Here is an 18,260-nt window from a genome sequence, read left to right as displayed (position 1 = left end):
TAAGTCTGGTTTTGTGTCTTGGGAGGTGTCTCTCTCTGTCTGACTGTTCATTGTCCTGCTATAAGGTGGAGCTGAAGTTTATGAGCACAGTTCTCTATACACACAACCGCATAATCTCATAATCATAGCTTGTATAGAAATCACATAATAATTAAGTTTAGAACATTCAAGCTTTCATAAAAGATCTTACTCAACATATTTTGATAGCACAATAACACTGTGTACAGTCAGTTGATTCAACTGCTTATTCTTTGGGGTTCAAACCCCCATCCTCCCTTTGGGGTGTCTGGACCCTGATTATCACATGATTTACAGAGATTTAATTGGTTTCAGAGTAGCAGCCGTGTTAGTCTATATTCGCAAAAAGAAAAGGAGTACTAGTGGCACCTTAGAGACTAACCAATTTATTTGAATATAAGCTTTCGTGAGCTACAGCTCACTTCATGAGATGTGATGAATATCAAAATAGGATCTTCAGGTGGTTTTTAAATCTACATCTGATTGACTGCCAGGAGCCATTAGGGGGATGATGGCTGCATAGCTTTACAGCTCCTTTCCCTCCCTCCTAAAATCCCAACCATCAGCAATTTAACCATTCCCCCCTCCCCATCTAATTTTTATCAGATATTATTTTACAACTCATCTTTCAATTTAATACCCTTGTGAATGCTGCTTCATCTCCAGACTCTCCACAAAAATCCCAAAAAACAGAAGTTGTCAGACAACCCTCTTTCAGCCTGACCAGGAACAGGCTGCCCCTCTGAGACTAGATGAAATTATGGACTGGTTAACACACATCTCAAGTGAACAGACATTCTTGAGAAAAATATCTGAAGATAACCGAGATCGAAAATATTATAAGTATATTTCAAACTATTTACAAGGTTTGGCATCTAAACTAGAGGAAGCTGAGAACAGAATCGCCTCACTAGAAGACACAGTGATTACTATGAATATAACTGCAGACCAACAGGAAAGAACTATTAAAAGCACTTCAGGTTTCAGAGTAGCAGCCGTGTTAGTCAGTATCCATAAAAAGAAAAAGAGTACTCCTTTTCTTTTTATTAAAGCACTTCAGGAGATGGTTAATGATCGCAAGGGAAGATCAAGGAGAAACAAGTACTCCTTTTCTTAATGTGAGAGATGTGGGACTCCCAGATACGGGCTGGAAAAAGGCAGGACTGTTGAATTTTATCCGCCATGCTGACAGCACTTTTACCTGAAATTAGAACTTAGATATTGAGAATCCATTACTCCCTTGCAGCAAACCCTCTCCAAATGCGAAGCCTCTGGCCATAATTTTAAGATTTTAAAAATACAATATTAAGGAACTCATTCTTAGAAAAGCCCATGAACTTAAAAATCTAACACAGAAACAACACAGACTGATGATTTTCCTGGATTATACCAAGGACATTGTAGAAAAGAAGGCTAAAATCAATAGGTCAAGAGCCCTAGCCAAAGGGTAGGTGTGGACTACTTAATTTCCTTCCCTGATACTTTCAAAGTTAAAAAGGAAGGCAAGATGATTCGTTTCACGACAGCAGAAGAAGCTGAAAGGTATCCAAGCTCATAACAGCAAAAGACTTCTCAAAGATACAGACAGGATGCATTAAAACAACTCTACCAGATTTGTCACTGCAATGTGGGAATTCACTTCTCAGTCTAACAACAAACTGCACAGGGCAAATCCACCACTTCCTCTCCTCCCTTCCCTTTAGTTTTATTTCTCCGGACTTCCACAGTTTCACTAGCAGGGGGAGCAAACTGGGGAGCGAGTCGGTGGGGAGAAGGCTCTCATCTCTGACTGAATTTTGACTCTCCTGACCCTCCATCCAGACCCAGGAAGCTGCTATTGGCTCTGGCTGCTGCTGTTGGCAGGCAGTGTTACAACATGGACAGCCTGCTTTGCCTCATCTACCCCTGTCTACCTCATGATTCCAGTGCACAGGGAGCATACCCACCTTTGAAATCTTAACTCCAAGAAAATTGCTTCAGTGGACCTGGGGACTCCTTATATCTGTGGATCAGCAAGGCTCAACAGAGCAGTGTGATCGTTTTCTATATCTGCAGTGGTACCTTTTCTGACCCCTTCCCTCCTCTCTATTTTAAATCCTCTCCTTCTCCCCTGATGATTTTACTTTGTTTCATCCCCATCTCATTTCCTAGATTCTGGGTTTATAGTAAATCTGGAAATATTCAATCCATTTGCCTTAAATTTACACTTATAAGAGATACCAGATCTAAAAAATGTAATGAAGATTTCAGTTTAATGCTAAATTGTTTAATTTCCCCAACTGTCAAGAAATCTGATCTTCTAAAATCTTATCCAAGCACAATTATTTTGCTGGTTATGATTCACTTAAATTACTGAGAAAGTGTTAGTATGAGAAGGTCAGTTGTTTTTTCAGTAATATTAGTTTGTTCTTCTGTTTAGTTTTTATTTTTGTTAAATGAGCTGTAATAAATATTGTGTTGATTTATATTGCTGATAACACTATAGGGCAATGACATTCCCGCTATATTCCAATGTGGACAAGGCTCTAGGGGGCAAAATTTAGGCAGAACTGTTCTGCTAATGAACCCTTATCTGCAGATGATCCAGTTATGTTAGAATAAGGTTATTTAAACAATTTGCATAACTTTCTTATATATTTACTATAGTCTTGTTCTTAAGTTTAGATGCTAGCCTTCTCCTCTGCACACTCCCCCCCCCCCCAGCTTTGGATGATGGTGAACAGTGCAGAAACCAGGACCTCCCTTGAGATGAGAATATTTCTTCTTTATAAGGCTAAAGGGAATCCTGTTAAACCCTAGTTGGGTGTTTTAGAGAGGCTGGGGAAGTGAGTGAAGAGGTCACCCCCTTGCAAACCTCCTGGACTTAGGTCCAATTTCTTTTGAATAAGAATTATATATTTTTAAGTGATCCTTGGTCAACTTTGATCACTTAATTTATTTTTCTGTCTGTTTCCCATATTATACCTATCTTTTTACCTTTCCTGGTCTTCAGTTTACCCTTTTGCCTCCCCCTCATGTCCCCTTAGGGAACTCAGATATACTTTTCCTAGATATGAAACTAACAATGGCCCAAGCAATGACACTATTCAGGTGCCCGATAAAGAAATATCTGAGCTACACACTCCTTATGGCTAATGTTATAAATCTTGTTTCTTGGAACATCAAAGGGATAAATCACCCAATAAAAAGAAAAAGAATGATCATTCATCTAAAACACTGAAAGCAGTTATCTTCTCACAGTGAACCCACCTTAATGGCTTGGATGCAGAGAAATTTAGGAGGGACTGGGTGGGGGAGGGATGTTTAACTATTTCTCTGCAGCCCCAGGTGCAGCAATGTTGTCTCACAAAAAACTCAATTTACAAATTTTAGATGTAAGTAAATATGAGGAAGGTAGATTTTTGCTGGTGAAGGCTAAGTTTTCTAACTCTCTATATATCCTAATTAATATATATGGACCTAATAAAGACTATCCAAGGTTTTTGATTTTTTTTTTTTCCAAAAATTAATAAAAACATAAGAAAGGCCATACTGGGTCAGACCAAAGGTCCATCTAGCCCAGTGTCCTATGCCAGGTGCCCCAGAGGGAATGAACAGAACAAGTAATCATCAAGTGTTGAATCATCAACCCTCTGTTGCCCATTCCCAGCTTCTGGAAAAAATCCATGCCCGTCCTGGCTAATAGCCATTGATGGACCTATCCTCCATGAACTTATCTAGTTCTTTTTTTAACTGTTACAGTCTTGGCCTTCACAACATCCTCTGGCAAAGAGTTCCACAGACTGACTGTGTGCTGTGTGAAAAAATACTTCCTTTTGTTTGTTTTAAACCTGTTGCCTATTAATTTCATTTGGTGATCCCTAGTTCTTGTGTTATGAGTAGGAGTAAATAACACTTCCTTATTTACTTTTTCCACACCAGTCATGATTTTATAGACCTCAGTCATATCCCCACTTAGCTGTTTCTTTTGCAAATTGAAAAGTCCCAGTCTTATTAATCTTTTCTCATACGGAAGCTGTTCCATACCCCTAATAATTTTTGTTGCCCTTTTCTGAAGCTTTTCCAATTCCAATATAAATTTTTTTTATCACAAAAGAATCAATCGTCATTGCAGGATATTTTAATGAGGCACTGGACCCTCTTTTAGATAAGTCAGGCTGGCCCAAGCATACACAATCACATGCTAGAAACATTATAAAAGACTTTGTGAAAGAATTGGGATTAAAAGATGTATGGCACTTGCACAGCTCTACAGTGAAGGATTTTACTTTTTTCTCCTCCCCACGTATTCATGCACAGATTTCTTCCTGATTTCTACCAGTCTGGTGGAATCTATACTTAATAATGAAATCGAGTCTATCATGATCTTTGATCATGGACCAGTGATACGACAATTTTTTCCTCCCAAGACAGTCTGGACTTTCAAAAGAGAGTCTGCATCTTTTATAAGATACAATTTTTCAGAACCATGTCAAAAAATTTGATTTTTCTTCTATACTAATGAGACCAGAGACACCCCCATTCCACCCTGTGGGATACACTAAAAGCTATTATTAGGGGCATGATCATTTCCTACCCATCAGGTAGAAAGAGAGGTAGCCAGGCTGAACTCCTGAAATTAAGTGAATTTAAAGCTATGGATTTAGAATGCACAAATTACCCCTCCTAAGAAAATCTTAAAAAATTAATCCACCTTTGGTCTGAAGTAACTAGACTAACTTTAGCAAAAAACTGAATTTTCTCTTTTTAGACTCAAACTTACATACAGGGAGTCACGGGAGAGAGCAGGGAAAATTATTGCATATAGATTAAAAGTGAGAGGTCCTGAATAGTATCACTCAAACCAGAACAAGGCAGGTTACTACTGATCAAAAAGAGATCAGTGATCATTTTTTGAAATGTTACCACGTTCTTTAAAATAATGATTCACCACCTGACCCAGAAGAACTGAATAATTTCATTAGAACTCTTAACCTCTCACAAATCCCAGCAGAGCAACAGGCCAGAGTAGCCTCTCCCTTGTATTCAGAGGAAATAATCAAGGCCATGGAGGAAAGGAGTCCAGGAAAGACCCCCAGCCCTGATGGCTTATCGATAGAATTCTATCAAAGTTTCAAAGAAATTATGTCCCCTAAGCTATTATGCATTTACAAAGAAAGATGTCTTGAAGAAAGATAGCTTACCTCCTACTATGAGGGAAGCCCTAATTACTGTACTACTAAAACTGGGTAAGGATGTGCAAAAATCTAACAGTTATAGACCCATCTCTTTAATAAATACTGATATAAAAATATTTTCAAAAATTTTGGCTATGAGGCTTGAAAAAGTAATGAGTGATATGGTTCATCCTAATCAGGTGGGATTTTTTTAAAAAAGGCATGGTTCAGAAAACACAGCAGTTGATTAATGTTATGGCATTCCATCAACATTCTAGAAATTCCCATGGAATCATTTCACTCAATGCAGAGAAAGTCTATGACAGCAATAATTGTTTGGTACCCTGGATAAATTTGGGTAGAGAAATCCTTTATTTCATGGATAAAGCGGTTATATTCCAATCCTAACTCTCATATCTTAACTAACAGCACAATATCCCCCTCCTTTGATCCGTTTTGAGGAATTAGACAGGGATGCCCCTCCTCCCCCCTCCTGTTCAATCTAGCATTAGAACAACTTGCAGTACTAATTAGGGAACACCAGGGTATTCAAGAGATTGAGTCAGGGACTCTGGAGACAAAAATTCTTGTATACACAGACGTCATCCTCCTATTTATTAAAAATCTGGATCAATCTATTCTACAATCAATACATAACTTTGGTAAATCCTCTGGCTACAAAATAATTTGGGATAAATTGAAAGCAACAAAAATCTCATGGGATTTAGTAAGAAGTGGCTCTCCTATAGGGACATTTAGATGGCAACAAACTTCCAATATCTTGGCATCCTGTTCCTGAAGGAAATTAAAAACAGTCAAGGTTAACTCAGACCCATTAATCATGCTGTTAGCAAATGATTTAAATAAATGGCAAGCACTACCTTTCTTCCTCTGGGGAAAAAATAAACAATTAAAATGAATGTCCTTCCCAGAATCTTTTTTATTCTGAATAATTTCCTCCCTGTCCATATCCACTTTATTTTACTAAAATTGCTAACATGTTCAGGTCCTTCTTCTGATGTTCTGGTAAAAAACCCAGAATCTCCTTACACAGATTACAGCTCCCTATCGAAACAAGTAGTTTTAGATCTCCCAACTTTAAACTTTATCAGCCAATAATTCTTAGCCAAGCAGCACTGTGGCTCATTCCCTTGTGCTTTGGAGCCCCAGATGGGCTCCAGCTGGACGCAGAATTGGTTGCCCCTTTACTAAAGCCCTGAAAATCTGCAGATATCCACTTCATATCCGTGGATCATGTTTGCAGATCACATATGGATGCAGAAATTTTAGGTTTAGAGCCCCACAAATCTGTGGATGAGGATATCCGTGGACTGTGTTCGCTGATCTTGGATTGGATTTTGTATCCACGCAGGGCTCTGCCCTTTACCCCTTTCCAATGCACTGCACTCGGATTACTACCAATTCCCTCCAGAACAATTACCAACTATTGTGGTAGCCACAAATACTTGGCACAGTAGGTCTACTAAATTTAAAAACCATCCTTTCTGCATACCAAGGCCTCTTATCTGGGGTAACCTGAAACTCTGTATAGCAGGCAACTCCATCATTTAGCCAGACTGGATTAGAAAAAGGATTTTGACCATCAGTCAATTTATTGAAAACAATACTTTCCTTCCTTTTATAAAATTAAAAGAAAAGGTTCAATCTAGAGATTAAGAAGCAGTGGCAATATATCCAACTTAAACGTGCCGTCTCCCATCTGTTTGGCCACGATTCTTTTGCTTCTCCTGACCCACCTGAACTTGCATTTCTCCAAATAATACCCAGATTACCAAGACCTATGGCAACACTATATTCATACTTGACCAGCAAATCTGAACTAAAGACAGATTCCCTAAAAAAGAAATGCGAAGAGGAACTAGGCCAATTATTTTCTGCTAACTGATGGAAACAAATTTTAGCCAGTGCTCTCAACTGCTCTTTGGACCTCAATTTAAAATTAATCCAGCAGAAAATCATATGGAGGATGCAGTGGACCTCTCTCCGACTATTCAAAACAGGTGCCACTAAGTCAGTCAAAGGCTGGCACTGTGATTCAGCAGGTACTAACTTAACCCATATGCTGTGGGAAGGCTCCTATACTCGTAGGTTTTGGGCAGAACTGAATTGCAGTTAATTTTTTCTTATCAAATAACATTGTGTTACAAGCTAAATATGTAATTTAACAGCTAATGGATGTTAATGGGAAGCTCAATAAATCTGAAAAACTTGGGCTAAGCAGAGCACTAACTGGAAATCCAAAAAGCGACCAACAATTGAAGACCAGAGCATAGATATTGTAAGCTTGGCCACCATGGAAAGAATTGTATTCCGTAACAGAAATACCCTTGAAAAATTCTCAGTGATATTGGATGCTTTTCTGGAAGTATCTGAAGGATCCTATTAAACACACTCCCCACCACCTCCTGCTCCTCTCAGCTCAGTTCCTTCCCCTTCTGTCTCTATCCCCTGCTCTGGATTTTGCTTCTATTACCTTATCTTAATAATTTTTCCTTAACTAGCTGGATTTTTATATGCAAAATGTGTTTATAAATTGTGTAATACAAGTAATTGATTTATATTGTAACCATTCATATTATATATAATTAAACGTTTCAACCATAGCTAAGATTAGGCAGCAAGTGGTTAATACATTATGAGAAGATTATGTTTATGTATCTTTTGTTATTCTTTATATATATATATATATATATATATATATATATATATATATATATATATATATATATGGCTGAACTTTTCAGTTTTAAAGAGCTAAGTAATCAAATGTAGATTTTTTCTACATTTGATTACTTAGGGCTTTAAAACTGCAAAGTTCAGCCATTCTAATAAATGTTATTCTCTGCTTCCTAATCAGTTTTGGTTTCTATTCTAGTTTTGAGTAGCAGCCATAAAATATTCACACATATCAGTGTCCCAATTAGCATCTGTATTTTCGACGCCGATACTTTTACTAAATCAAGTAAATGTCATTGCTCAGAAAAATTAGTCTTTGGCGTTTTAAAAAAAAGTCACATAGAATTTGGGTACAAGATTCCAATTTCCATATTTTCACTGACAGGGTTATTTAGGTCCTTCCGGTTCCCTCCTGCAGGCCTATACTGAAGTGCTCAGGTCAGGAAAAACAGCTATTCTGCTGCTTTTGTAATTTAAGTATCTGTTTATTTGAGCACCTAAAGAATTCCTTCGGTCACATAAATTGAAGATCGTAGCTCATTCCTGATCTCTGTTCGCAATTTCCTTTTTGAAAATCAAATAGCTTAGTCTGAATTTACACCAGTGTAACTGAGATCAGAATCTGGCCTTAGAGCTGCCATTTTATTCATTAGCAAATGTCAACACAAAGAAACAGGTTATTTAAATAAATCCTAGGTGATAAAAACATTTAAGTAAATTAGATTAATTAAAATTTGAAAAAGGCCCATGAAGATAACTAAAATAAACTGTTTGCTGATAATCATCCATAAGTAGTCATCCTCTCTGATTTAGTCTCTTAACTCTCTCTCTTCCTGTCTTCACACTATCCCACACCCATCCTCAGTGACTTCATTTTCCAGGCTGATGACCCATCCAACCCCTTAGCTCTAGTTTCATTGCCTTCACCTCTTCTTCAATTCTCCACTCACCAAAAGAGCCGTTCATTTCACTTGTCATGCTGTCTGAAGTGGAACATGAACATGAGTACCAGCCTCAGGGCAGACTATTACAAACACCACCACAAACCCCAAACTGATGGTGAAATCTAAGTGTAGAATTCACAAATAAAGTATCAAGTGTGAACTCCTAAAGCACTTTAACTACCTTAACATGGAGTCCTGGACAGTCCCCTAGGTCCTCTGATCTATCTTGCCACCCAAGCAAACCTGCCTTTGTGACAGATGGTCCCTTAGACCAAAAAAAATCACAACAATATTCAGGTTATCCCAAAGAACCAGTCATTTACTCCAGGTCAGTTGTATCTGAGATCTCTCACCAAAAACAATGCTTGAAGCCAATCCGATAATAAATGATCTAAAGATTTATTGACGAAGAAAAGAAATGAGGAGTTATTTACAAGATTAAAGCAGGTAAACATACAAACAAACGAGTTATCGTCTTAGGTTTCAAAAAATAATAGCTGTTGTAATGTGCAAGTTCCATAGGTCCTTTAGAGCTAACCCAAGCTACACAGCTGGGGATCCCTCACTTATGCTTAGAAGTCTTGCCCCCTCCTTGAAGTCCACACAGCACAGGGATAACAATTTCTTCTTGATGGGGATTTTTATTCCCTTCCGCCAGAGCTCAAGCTGATGGGACAAATCTTTCTGCACATCTCCTCTACTTGGGTATGGAGGGAGCAAACAACAAATGGTCTGTCCACCGATATTCCACAATGGCTTGTCTGGTGTCTATCGGCCTTTTATTGGAAAGGAGACGACATCTCTTGGGGTAAACTAGTATTTCACACTTGGCAATGCTTCCCTCCTGACTGGGGGAGGGTCTACATTTTAGAGCAAACATTTTTATGTGGTTACAGAGCAAACAGCACCAAGGCTTAATGATTACAAGTAGTATGAACAGAGGACCAAGGTGCCACTCTACAGACATCTGCAACCGGCATATCCTTAAGTAATGCTATAGAAGTATATAGTGCTTGTGTGGAATGTGCGATCACTCAAAGGGGACTGAACATCAGATCTTAATACAACTGGAGATCCACTTAGATAAACTCTGTTTCAAATTTACTGAACACTTCTTTCTGTCTGCAAGAGATACCAATGGTCTGGGAGATTTTCTAAATGGTTTGTTTCTTTCTATCTAGGTAAAAGGCTAATACCCTCCTGACATCTATGGAATATGGCTTCTTGACTAGCCCATTGTGGTTCTCAGGAAAAAAACCAGGAGATTAATGGTTTGATTAATATGAAATTCTGAGAGCATTTTAGATAAAAATTTTGGATGAGCCTATAGCAACACTTTCTCTCTGGTGAATACTGTAAAAGTGGGGGGTTTGCCATTAAAGCCCCCAATTCTCCAACCCTTTGAAACATCCTTTTGAGACTCTAGCTAGGTGTTCTTTATTGGATTTATAAATGAGACAGCCTTTCTGGTAGCCATAATTTCTGCCCAAAGGGTTGGAGAATTTGGGGCTTTAATGGCAAACCCCGACTTTTACAGTATTCACCAGAAAGTGTTGCTATAGGCTAGTCCAAAATTTTTATCTAAAATACTCTCCTTGGGGTACCTTAATTCTTGTGGTACCAATGGTATAAAGATGGGAGCAAGTGAGAACCTGTGGAAGACGGCTTTGGTCCCAATGCAGTTAGTACCAAGCGCTTGGCATGAAAGTAAGTTGGCTCAGATTTCATCAGTACTGTAGGTAGCTGAGCAGTTTTGGTGTTTGCATGTTACCGGTTTGCATGTTACCGGTATCAAGTGTTGTTCCGCAGCAGGCTTAGAACTCTTCTCAATAGCATTTCTGACATTCTGACAGGTTTCAGAGTAACAGCTGTGTTAGTCTGTATTCGCAAAAAGAAACAGAGTACTTGTGGCACCTTAGAGACTAACCAATTTATTTGAGCATAAGCTTTCGTGAGCTACAGCTCACTTCATCGGATGCATACTGTGGAAAGTGTAGAAGATCTTTTTATACACACAAAGCATGAAAAAAATACCTCCCCCCACCCCACTCTCCTGCTGGTAATAGCTTATCTAAAGTGATCACTCTCCTTATAATGTGTTTGATAATCAAGTTGGGCCATTTCTAGCACAAATCCATGTTTCCCCCCCACACACACACATACAAACCCACTCTCCTGCTGGTAATAGCTTATCTAAAGTGACCACCATCCTGGCCACTATGGATGTAGAAGCCCTCTACACCAACATTCCACACTGCAAATCCAGACTCCAGCGAGAGACTGTTGAATTGGAATTCATTTGCAAATTGGATACAATTAACTTAGGCTTGAATAGAGACTGGGAGTGGCTAAGTTATTATGCAAGATAACCTATTTCCCCTTGTTTTTTCCTACTCCTCCCCCCAAGACGTTCTTGTTAAACCCTGGATTTGTGCTGGAAATGGCCCACCTTGATTATCATACACATTGTAAGGAGAGTGGTCACTTTAGATAAGCTATTACCAGCAGGAGAGTGGGGTGTGGGGGGGGGGAGGTATTTTTTCATGCTTTGTGTGTATAAAAAGATCTACACTTTCCACAGTATGTATCCGATGAAGTGAGCTGTAGCTCACGAAAGCCTATGCTCAAATGCTCAAATAAATTGGTTAGTCTCTAAGGTGCCACAAGTACTCCTTTTCTTTCTGCCATTCTGGGAAGGAGTATCCAAACTTGGTTCCAAGCCTGTCTTAGATGACAAACTCCTCTACACCTCTGTGGTACCAGCATCACTTAGAGCCCATACGGATCTCCCCTTAGGATCCGAGATCTCTATACCCTTCTCGTGCATTGGTGACCAAGATTTGAAGGTGTACTCCTTATCTCCTTCTGCTTAGCAGGGGTCAATGAGGACTTTGGTAGCATAGATGTACTCGGTGCCGCAGTACCATCTATATCTCTAATGGTTTTTGGTGACAGAAATATTGATTTTGATAGGGCACTAGTGGTACTGGGAGGTCTATGTACAGGCGGTATCGAAAGCTGGTCATAATCATTAGTTTGAACTTGATATCCCTATTTCCCACCCCCTGAGAGCTACCCTTGAAGGAAGTGCAGACCTTGCACTTACAGGGGATACGAGTAACACCCAAACAGTGGATGCACTGGGAATGTCGATCACTGATCAGAATAGTCTCACGGTAGGAGAGGCACCTCTTGAATCCCGGGGAGCCTGGCATTACCAAGTAAAATATTGAAAAGTAACTCCTAAAAGGGGAAACTATTAACTAACTAGATCTATGAAAAAAAAATTGTATTTTATGATTTTTTTAAAAGGGAACAACCGTTTCAACAACAATAAATGCTAGAAGGTAACTAAGGTTGGTTCACCCATGCAGTCCCGTATAGCCTTGGCACAGGGCATGAGGATGTGCGAGGTACATGCGCAAGCTGAATAGGCACCGCTACCAAAAATCTCCAATCAAAGGCACAGACTTACCTCCAGTGCAGTACTCACAGGGACACTACTTGAAGAAGAAAAAAGAAGTTTCTCATCCTCTAATCCAGCCACTTGCCCCAATGGCTCCACCCCATCCCTGCCAGCTTCCACCCCACACTTGTTATATTTTCAAACAAGCACCTTTGTGCTTCCTGTCATACTGCTCTTCAAGCTGGGGCGGAGCACCTCGTAAATATCCACAAAGCTACCTCATTATCCTCCTTAAAACTCTCCTTTGCCATGATACCCATAAAAAAAATACTTGACAACAGTTGGGCTGCTGGTGCACTGATACCACTGCCTATCACACTGACCCATATCATTTCACTGTACTCCCTCAGTCTGCATCCATTATCTCATCTGATACTTAGCTGTAAGCTGTTTAGGGAAGGGACCATCTTTTTGTTCTCTGTTTGTATAGCACCTAGCAGAATGGGACCCTGGTCCATGACTAGGGCTGCTAGGTGTTATGGTAACACAAAATAAAATAAAATAAAAAAATAATAAAAAAACCCCTGGCAACATACACATATAGGGAGACTGCCAAAAAATCAGTAGTGCCATCGTGCTGGTAGACCTGGACCTCTCCTCATTCCACAATCCCTTTCCTGCCCCCTCCAGGCCAAGGACCTGTGATAGGGCAAGAACATTCAGACAGTGGTGTGGTAAAAGACTTTATAGCACTGCTATGACTGCAAATGCTCTGGGCTCAAAGCTTGCTGGAAGGGAAGTTTTAAATTTTGCACAAGCCAAAGCACCATATGAAAATGCAAGGAAAGCGGGGGGGTGGGGATATTCTCTGTACAGAATATGGGGAAGCAGGCTTGTAGTCTTAGGTACTGGGGACTAGAAGTTGACCAGGCCAGTCCAAAAGCAGCGGTACTGCTACTTTCCCAGTTAGCTCCCTGCACATGAAGAGACCTGCTGCAACAGAAACAGAGTTGCTGCTGTCATGAAAATACACATTAAATTAGAATGACCATTTAAACAATTCAAATAATTTTATAAAGACCTTCAAGGTGTTTCCCTCACCTCATGGAAGGCAAATGCCTCATCACTACATCCAGAGCCTGGATAGTTTCAAAAGGAACACTTGGCAGCCGACCAGAAAGAGCATCATGTAAAGCCTGCAGACTCACACAGGACATCCATTTTATAGCCACCTTAAATATTCTGTCCTTCCCTTCTCCTGGAAGCGTGACCTCCAACTCCACCTGCAACAATTGGAAAACAAAACAAGATGATTCTTTCCATTTAAAGACACAAAAAAGCAGGGGAGATGGAAGGGGCATAGAGTTGCTTTGCGTAGCAATCTAACACTTTGAAGAGAGCACAAAAAGAAAAAGATGTAAGGGGGAAGTGTGGAGAAACACCATCTATTAGTTTAGATCTTCTTACTACAATTATTATTTCCATGAATGTGCTTTCCACGTCCCACCCCTTTAAGGCAATACTGTAGGTTGGCAGTGCTCTTATATTAAGTGGACAGTCCCACTGGGAATATGATGGTCTGATTGCAGATATAAAGACACATATTGATGTAATACATGCAGGAGTCAGCTATTGTATAAGCAGAATTGAGCCTGGTCTGTTGTCATCGTCTGCTTAGGATTCATGACTCTCCGTTCAGACTTTCCCTTCCAACGTACTGCTTATATTGTTACTGCTAATCCATTGTAAATGATGTGAAAAAGAATTCAGAAACAGTCTTCCAGAACATTATTCTTAATAAGATTTGTAAATTAGTAAAGGATAAAGCCAACTTGAGTGCTAGGGAAATTAATATGTACAAAGAGGGGGAAAGGATATTTCTTTCACATATTATGATTAACTTTGGACTCATGAAGTAAGCTGTAGCTCACAAAAGCTTATGCCCAAATAAATGTGTTAGTCGCTAAGGTGCCACAAGTACTCCTTTTCTTTTTGCAAATACAGACTAACACGGCTGCTACTCTGAAACCTGTTTAGAGCCTGCCACTCCCATGTCAAGTTTAAAAAAGGAATGTGAGGATGTTTTGTCACACCCCCACACAATTTTTTCCTAACTAAATTTAAGAGTCAGGATTGTTCTTTATTTTTCTATTCTTTATTATACATTGCAAAGACATCTGATGAGAGAGAGGTTCTTAACCTTTATAACTATAATTAGGGCTTCTTGAAAATATGCTTTTGTTTCCATTTTAGTAGCTCCCAGAAGTCCCAATTAAGTTCCCACTGTGGTGGGATGCTAAACATTAGAAGATGGACCCTGCCTTAAGGAGCTTACAATTTCAACATAAACAAAAGGCATCCAGTGGATGTAACAGACAACTGGAAGGAATGGCAAAGAGAAGATAAGGTTAACAGTGATAGAACCAGATGGTTGCATAAATAAATTTGTTAGTCTCTAAGGTGCCACAAGACCTCTTTTTCTTTTTATATTAGCTGTGACGATTAGCTTGTTTCAGTCAAAAAATTGTAAGTAAAAATAAAGCAGAAATGTCAGTAATTCTTACTGGACAGCTCCCTAGCCATTATCAGTTGCGAACGTACAACAGGCAATTTGAAACTATACTATCTACTGCCTCTGCACTCCTCCCAGAATAACATTATACATTAGATAATGTGTCTTGTGGAGCGAATTGTATTACTCAGAAGAGGACAATAGGAAATGGAGCCTTTCATCTCTAGGTCACCAGTTTGAAACAAACCCAGACTGGGAATTCTCTACTGATAAAATATGCACATAAAAATTTAAGTTTCCAACAGCCATAGGCTGAGAGTTTATGAGTTTTTTTTTTTTCCCACTTTAAACTTCCATCAGAATGTCTCCTCCTTACATGCAAAGTACAAAGGCTTAAAGGGGAAGAGAGTTAGAGTATGTCTATACTGCAAATTAAACACCTGCAGCTGGCCCACATCAGCTGACTTGAACTCACAGGACTCAGCTACAGGGTTGTTTAATTGCAGTGTAGATGTTTGGACTTGGGCTAGACCCCAGGCTTTTGGAGCCCACAAGTGGTAAGGATCCCAGAACATGGGCTTCAGTCCAAGCCCAAACATCTACACCACACTTAAACAGCAAGCTTAAGTCCCGCAAGCTCAAGTCATCTGACACTGGGCAGCTATGGGTGTTTAATTTGCAGTGTAGCATACCCCTAGTGTTGTGTAGCTGACCCTAACTGTACATTTCCACACTTTTTTCACCCTTTTACTGTAACCTTGACTTAACAGATACCAGAAACAATGAAAATGATAAACATAACAAATCTTCTGTTAAAAGAATAGTATAAAAATAATCCATGGTCAGATAAGTTATGTCCATTTCTTTTTATCAGTTTTCAATTTACAAAGCCCCTCATTTGTGATTGGTTCTTTATCTTTTTACAAACTTGACTACTTGTCTGGCAGTAACTTTGCATCCCTGATGGAAATAAAAAGACACGTGATTCAAGTGTTTGTATTCCAATAACCACAAAGTGAACTTTTGCTTAACCCATTCCGTGATACAGCCTAATTTAGGTAGCTACCTTACAACCTTTATTTCTTTAGGTCACGTATTTGATTCTTTCTGTATGTTATTAAAAAACATGAACCCCAAAATCCTAACATGTACAGAAACACCTATTTTAAAAGACTACTATAAAGGTAAGCCTTGTAAGAGAGGATGTGATGGATGAATAGAAGTTAAAGGGCCAAACTCATACCTAATATAAGTAAGCACAGGTGCAATGAGTTGCTGATTTAAACCAGATTTGGATCAAAGTTTTTACTACTGAATCCAGACCCATTTGAAAAAGATCAAAGCACAGTCATCCCTAAAATATGTAGGGTTTTAAATCCAACATTCTCAGGTTATTTTCTTCACAGATGGTCTTGTCTGAATCAGATGTTACAAAAAGTTTTATGTTTTACAGAGTTCTCTATAAAAATGCACTTGGTCCAAAGGGTAGCCCATAATCCATGGCTGTAAGAAGCTCTTATAAACTTTTAAAGTAAGAGCTGCAAATCACAATTTTAATTTGGTAATGACCAACACGCATTATCCAATGATAAACATTTTTAAAGATCTCATTTACACATTCTAGTTTGACAGAATAAGCAGAATATGATGAAGTAAGAGATTTCAGTGAGACTTTTTCCATATGTTATACTAGCAGGAATAAGAGAACTACGGAGGGCCAAATTCATCCCTGGTATAACTCTACTGACTTCACTGGAATTGTACCAGGGATTAATTGGCCCAAAGAAAAAAGTTTAGTCTTGGCCAGTACTGTCTCTCTACTGATCCATCACCAGAGTCTAAGTGCAATTACGCCCACTATACAGATAGTGAACTGAGGAACACAGGAATATTATGTGAGTTGCCGAAGGTTATACAGGAAGCCAATGGGAGAATTGAACTTTGTTCTTCTGAAACCCAGTCCAGCATATTAACCTCTATAATGTACTCCTGGGGGCATTCTGCGTGACCTCACACCCACAGAAAACGCCCCCCACAGAATTCCTGTTTCCCTGGGGGAAAAAAACAAAAAACAAAAAACAGCAGGGAAGCTGCACAGAGGGGAGGGGGAAAGGTGGGGGCAACCATGGGTGCAGTTTTTTGGGGGGGACTGCCCTCCTCCAAACAGAGGTGAGGCATCGGGGCGGACACGGGATTACATGGCACTGCCCTCCCTCATTCTGCAAGCGCCCAGCTGAAGGAAGCTGTGTCTGGGCTCCGCTGACTCTGCAGCCAAATGCTGCCTCCTGGATCCTAGTGCCAGCCTTGCTCCCCCTCTGTGTGCTGGGAGCCTTCCTGTTTTTCTATTCTGTGCAACAGTGAGTGCCCACGGTGGGGCTGGGTAAGGAGAGGGTGGGGGAAACGAGGGAAGGGGGAGTGGAATAGGGTGGGGGATGGGAATGTGGGAGTGAGGGGAAGGGTTGGAGAAGAAAAGGGAAGAGGGGAATCACAGGAAGAAGCAGGAGCCTGGCATGTAGCGTCCACTTGGCAGCAGCTGGGGCTCCCCCCGGTAAGCTGGCCCATCCAACTGTCAACCTCACAGACTCTACCCCCCTACACCTGGGCCCCTCCAATGAGCCTTCCACATCCAGACCCCCACCCCAGTAATCCCCAACCAGCTGCATCTGCACCCCCACCCCATAAAGCCCCACTTCCCCAGCACCCAGCCCCCCCCCCCCCCCCGAGCCTCCTCCCTCACCCACCTTCACCTGAATCCTCTGCAGAGTCCTATTGCCCCCGCACCTGGAACCACCCAATGAGCCTCCGTGCATCCAGATCCCCCACCGAGCAGCCCACATCCAGATTGCGCAACACACAAACCTCTCACCCCACACCAAGTCCCTCCACACTGGGATCCTGCCGGGCTGAGCCTGCCCACTCATACCTGGTGTATCTGGTGCAGAGCCCCGGGGTGTTTCTGGGGCAGGCCCAGACTTTGCACTGTGTCAGGATCAGGTGCAGCCTCACTGCCGAGTCCCTGTACAGGGGGAGGAGGGGACTTCAGGGTGATCTCCCACCTCAATGCAGTCAGTGGCCTGTACTCCCCACTGCCATTGTGGAGCCAAATTTATTTATTGACAAATAAAATTTTCAGAATTTTAAAATATTGTGTGCATAATTTTTTTTTTTTTTTTGCATACAATTTTAAATTTTTTGGTGCAGAATTCCCTTTGGAGTAATAATGAAAGGCAGTATATCAAGTGTTAGAGAACAGTAGCCGGAGACAGGAACTCCTGACTTCTGATCCCAGCTCTACCAATGAATCAGTGTAAGATTCCAGGGAAGTTGCTTTCTCTGTGGCTTGGTTTCTCCATTTACAAAATACATATTAAATAAGAATGGAGTAATAAGAATAATTTGACCATATATAGGTCCTTTCATTCAAGAACCTAAAATGCTTCAGGTTGGATTTTCAAACAAGCCTTAGGGAGATAGGTGCTCTACTTCCATTGAGCTTTGAGTGCCTAACTCCCTTAAATTCCTTTGAA

The 18,260-nt window shown here is 40.3% G+C and overlaps 1 protein-coding gene across 4 annotated transcripts in view; it reads right to left on the bottom strand.

The window, feature by feature from the left end:
• AGO2 (argonaute RISC catalytic component 2) overlaps positions 1-18,260 on the bottom strand; it is a 108,346-nt gene that overhangs the window by 48,177 nt on the left and 41,909 nt on the right. For 2 of the 4 annotated variants that reach the window (XM_077809751.1, XM_077809753.1), the window contains exon 4: positions 13,323-13,507. In XM_077809751.1, the coding sequence (XP_077665877.1) occupies positions 13,323-13,507 (185 nt within the window). The remainder of the gene's footprint in view (positions 1-13,322; positions 13,508-18,260) is intronic. The other 2 variants (XM_077809752.1, XM_077809754.1) reach the window with 1 other exon arrangement.

The sequence above is a fragment of the Eretmochelys imbricata genome, chromosome 2 (genome assembly GCF_965152235.1).
Source record: "Eretmochelys imbricata isolate rEreImb1 chromosome 2, rEreImb1.hap1, whole genome shotgun sequence".
NCBI lineage: Eukaryota > Metazoa > Chordata > Testudines > Cheloniidae > Eretmochelys > Eretmochelys imbricata.
Note: the sequence above shows the minus strand (reverse complement) of the source record. Positions and strands in the feature narration are given on the sequence as shown.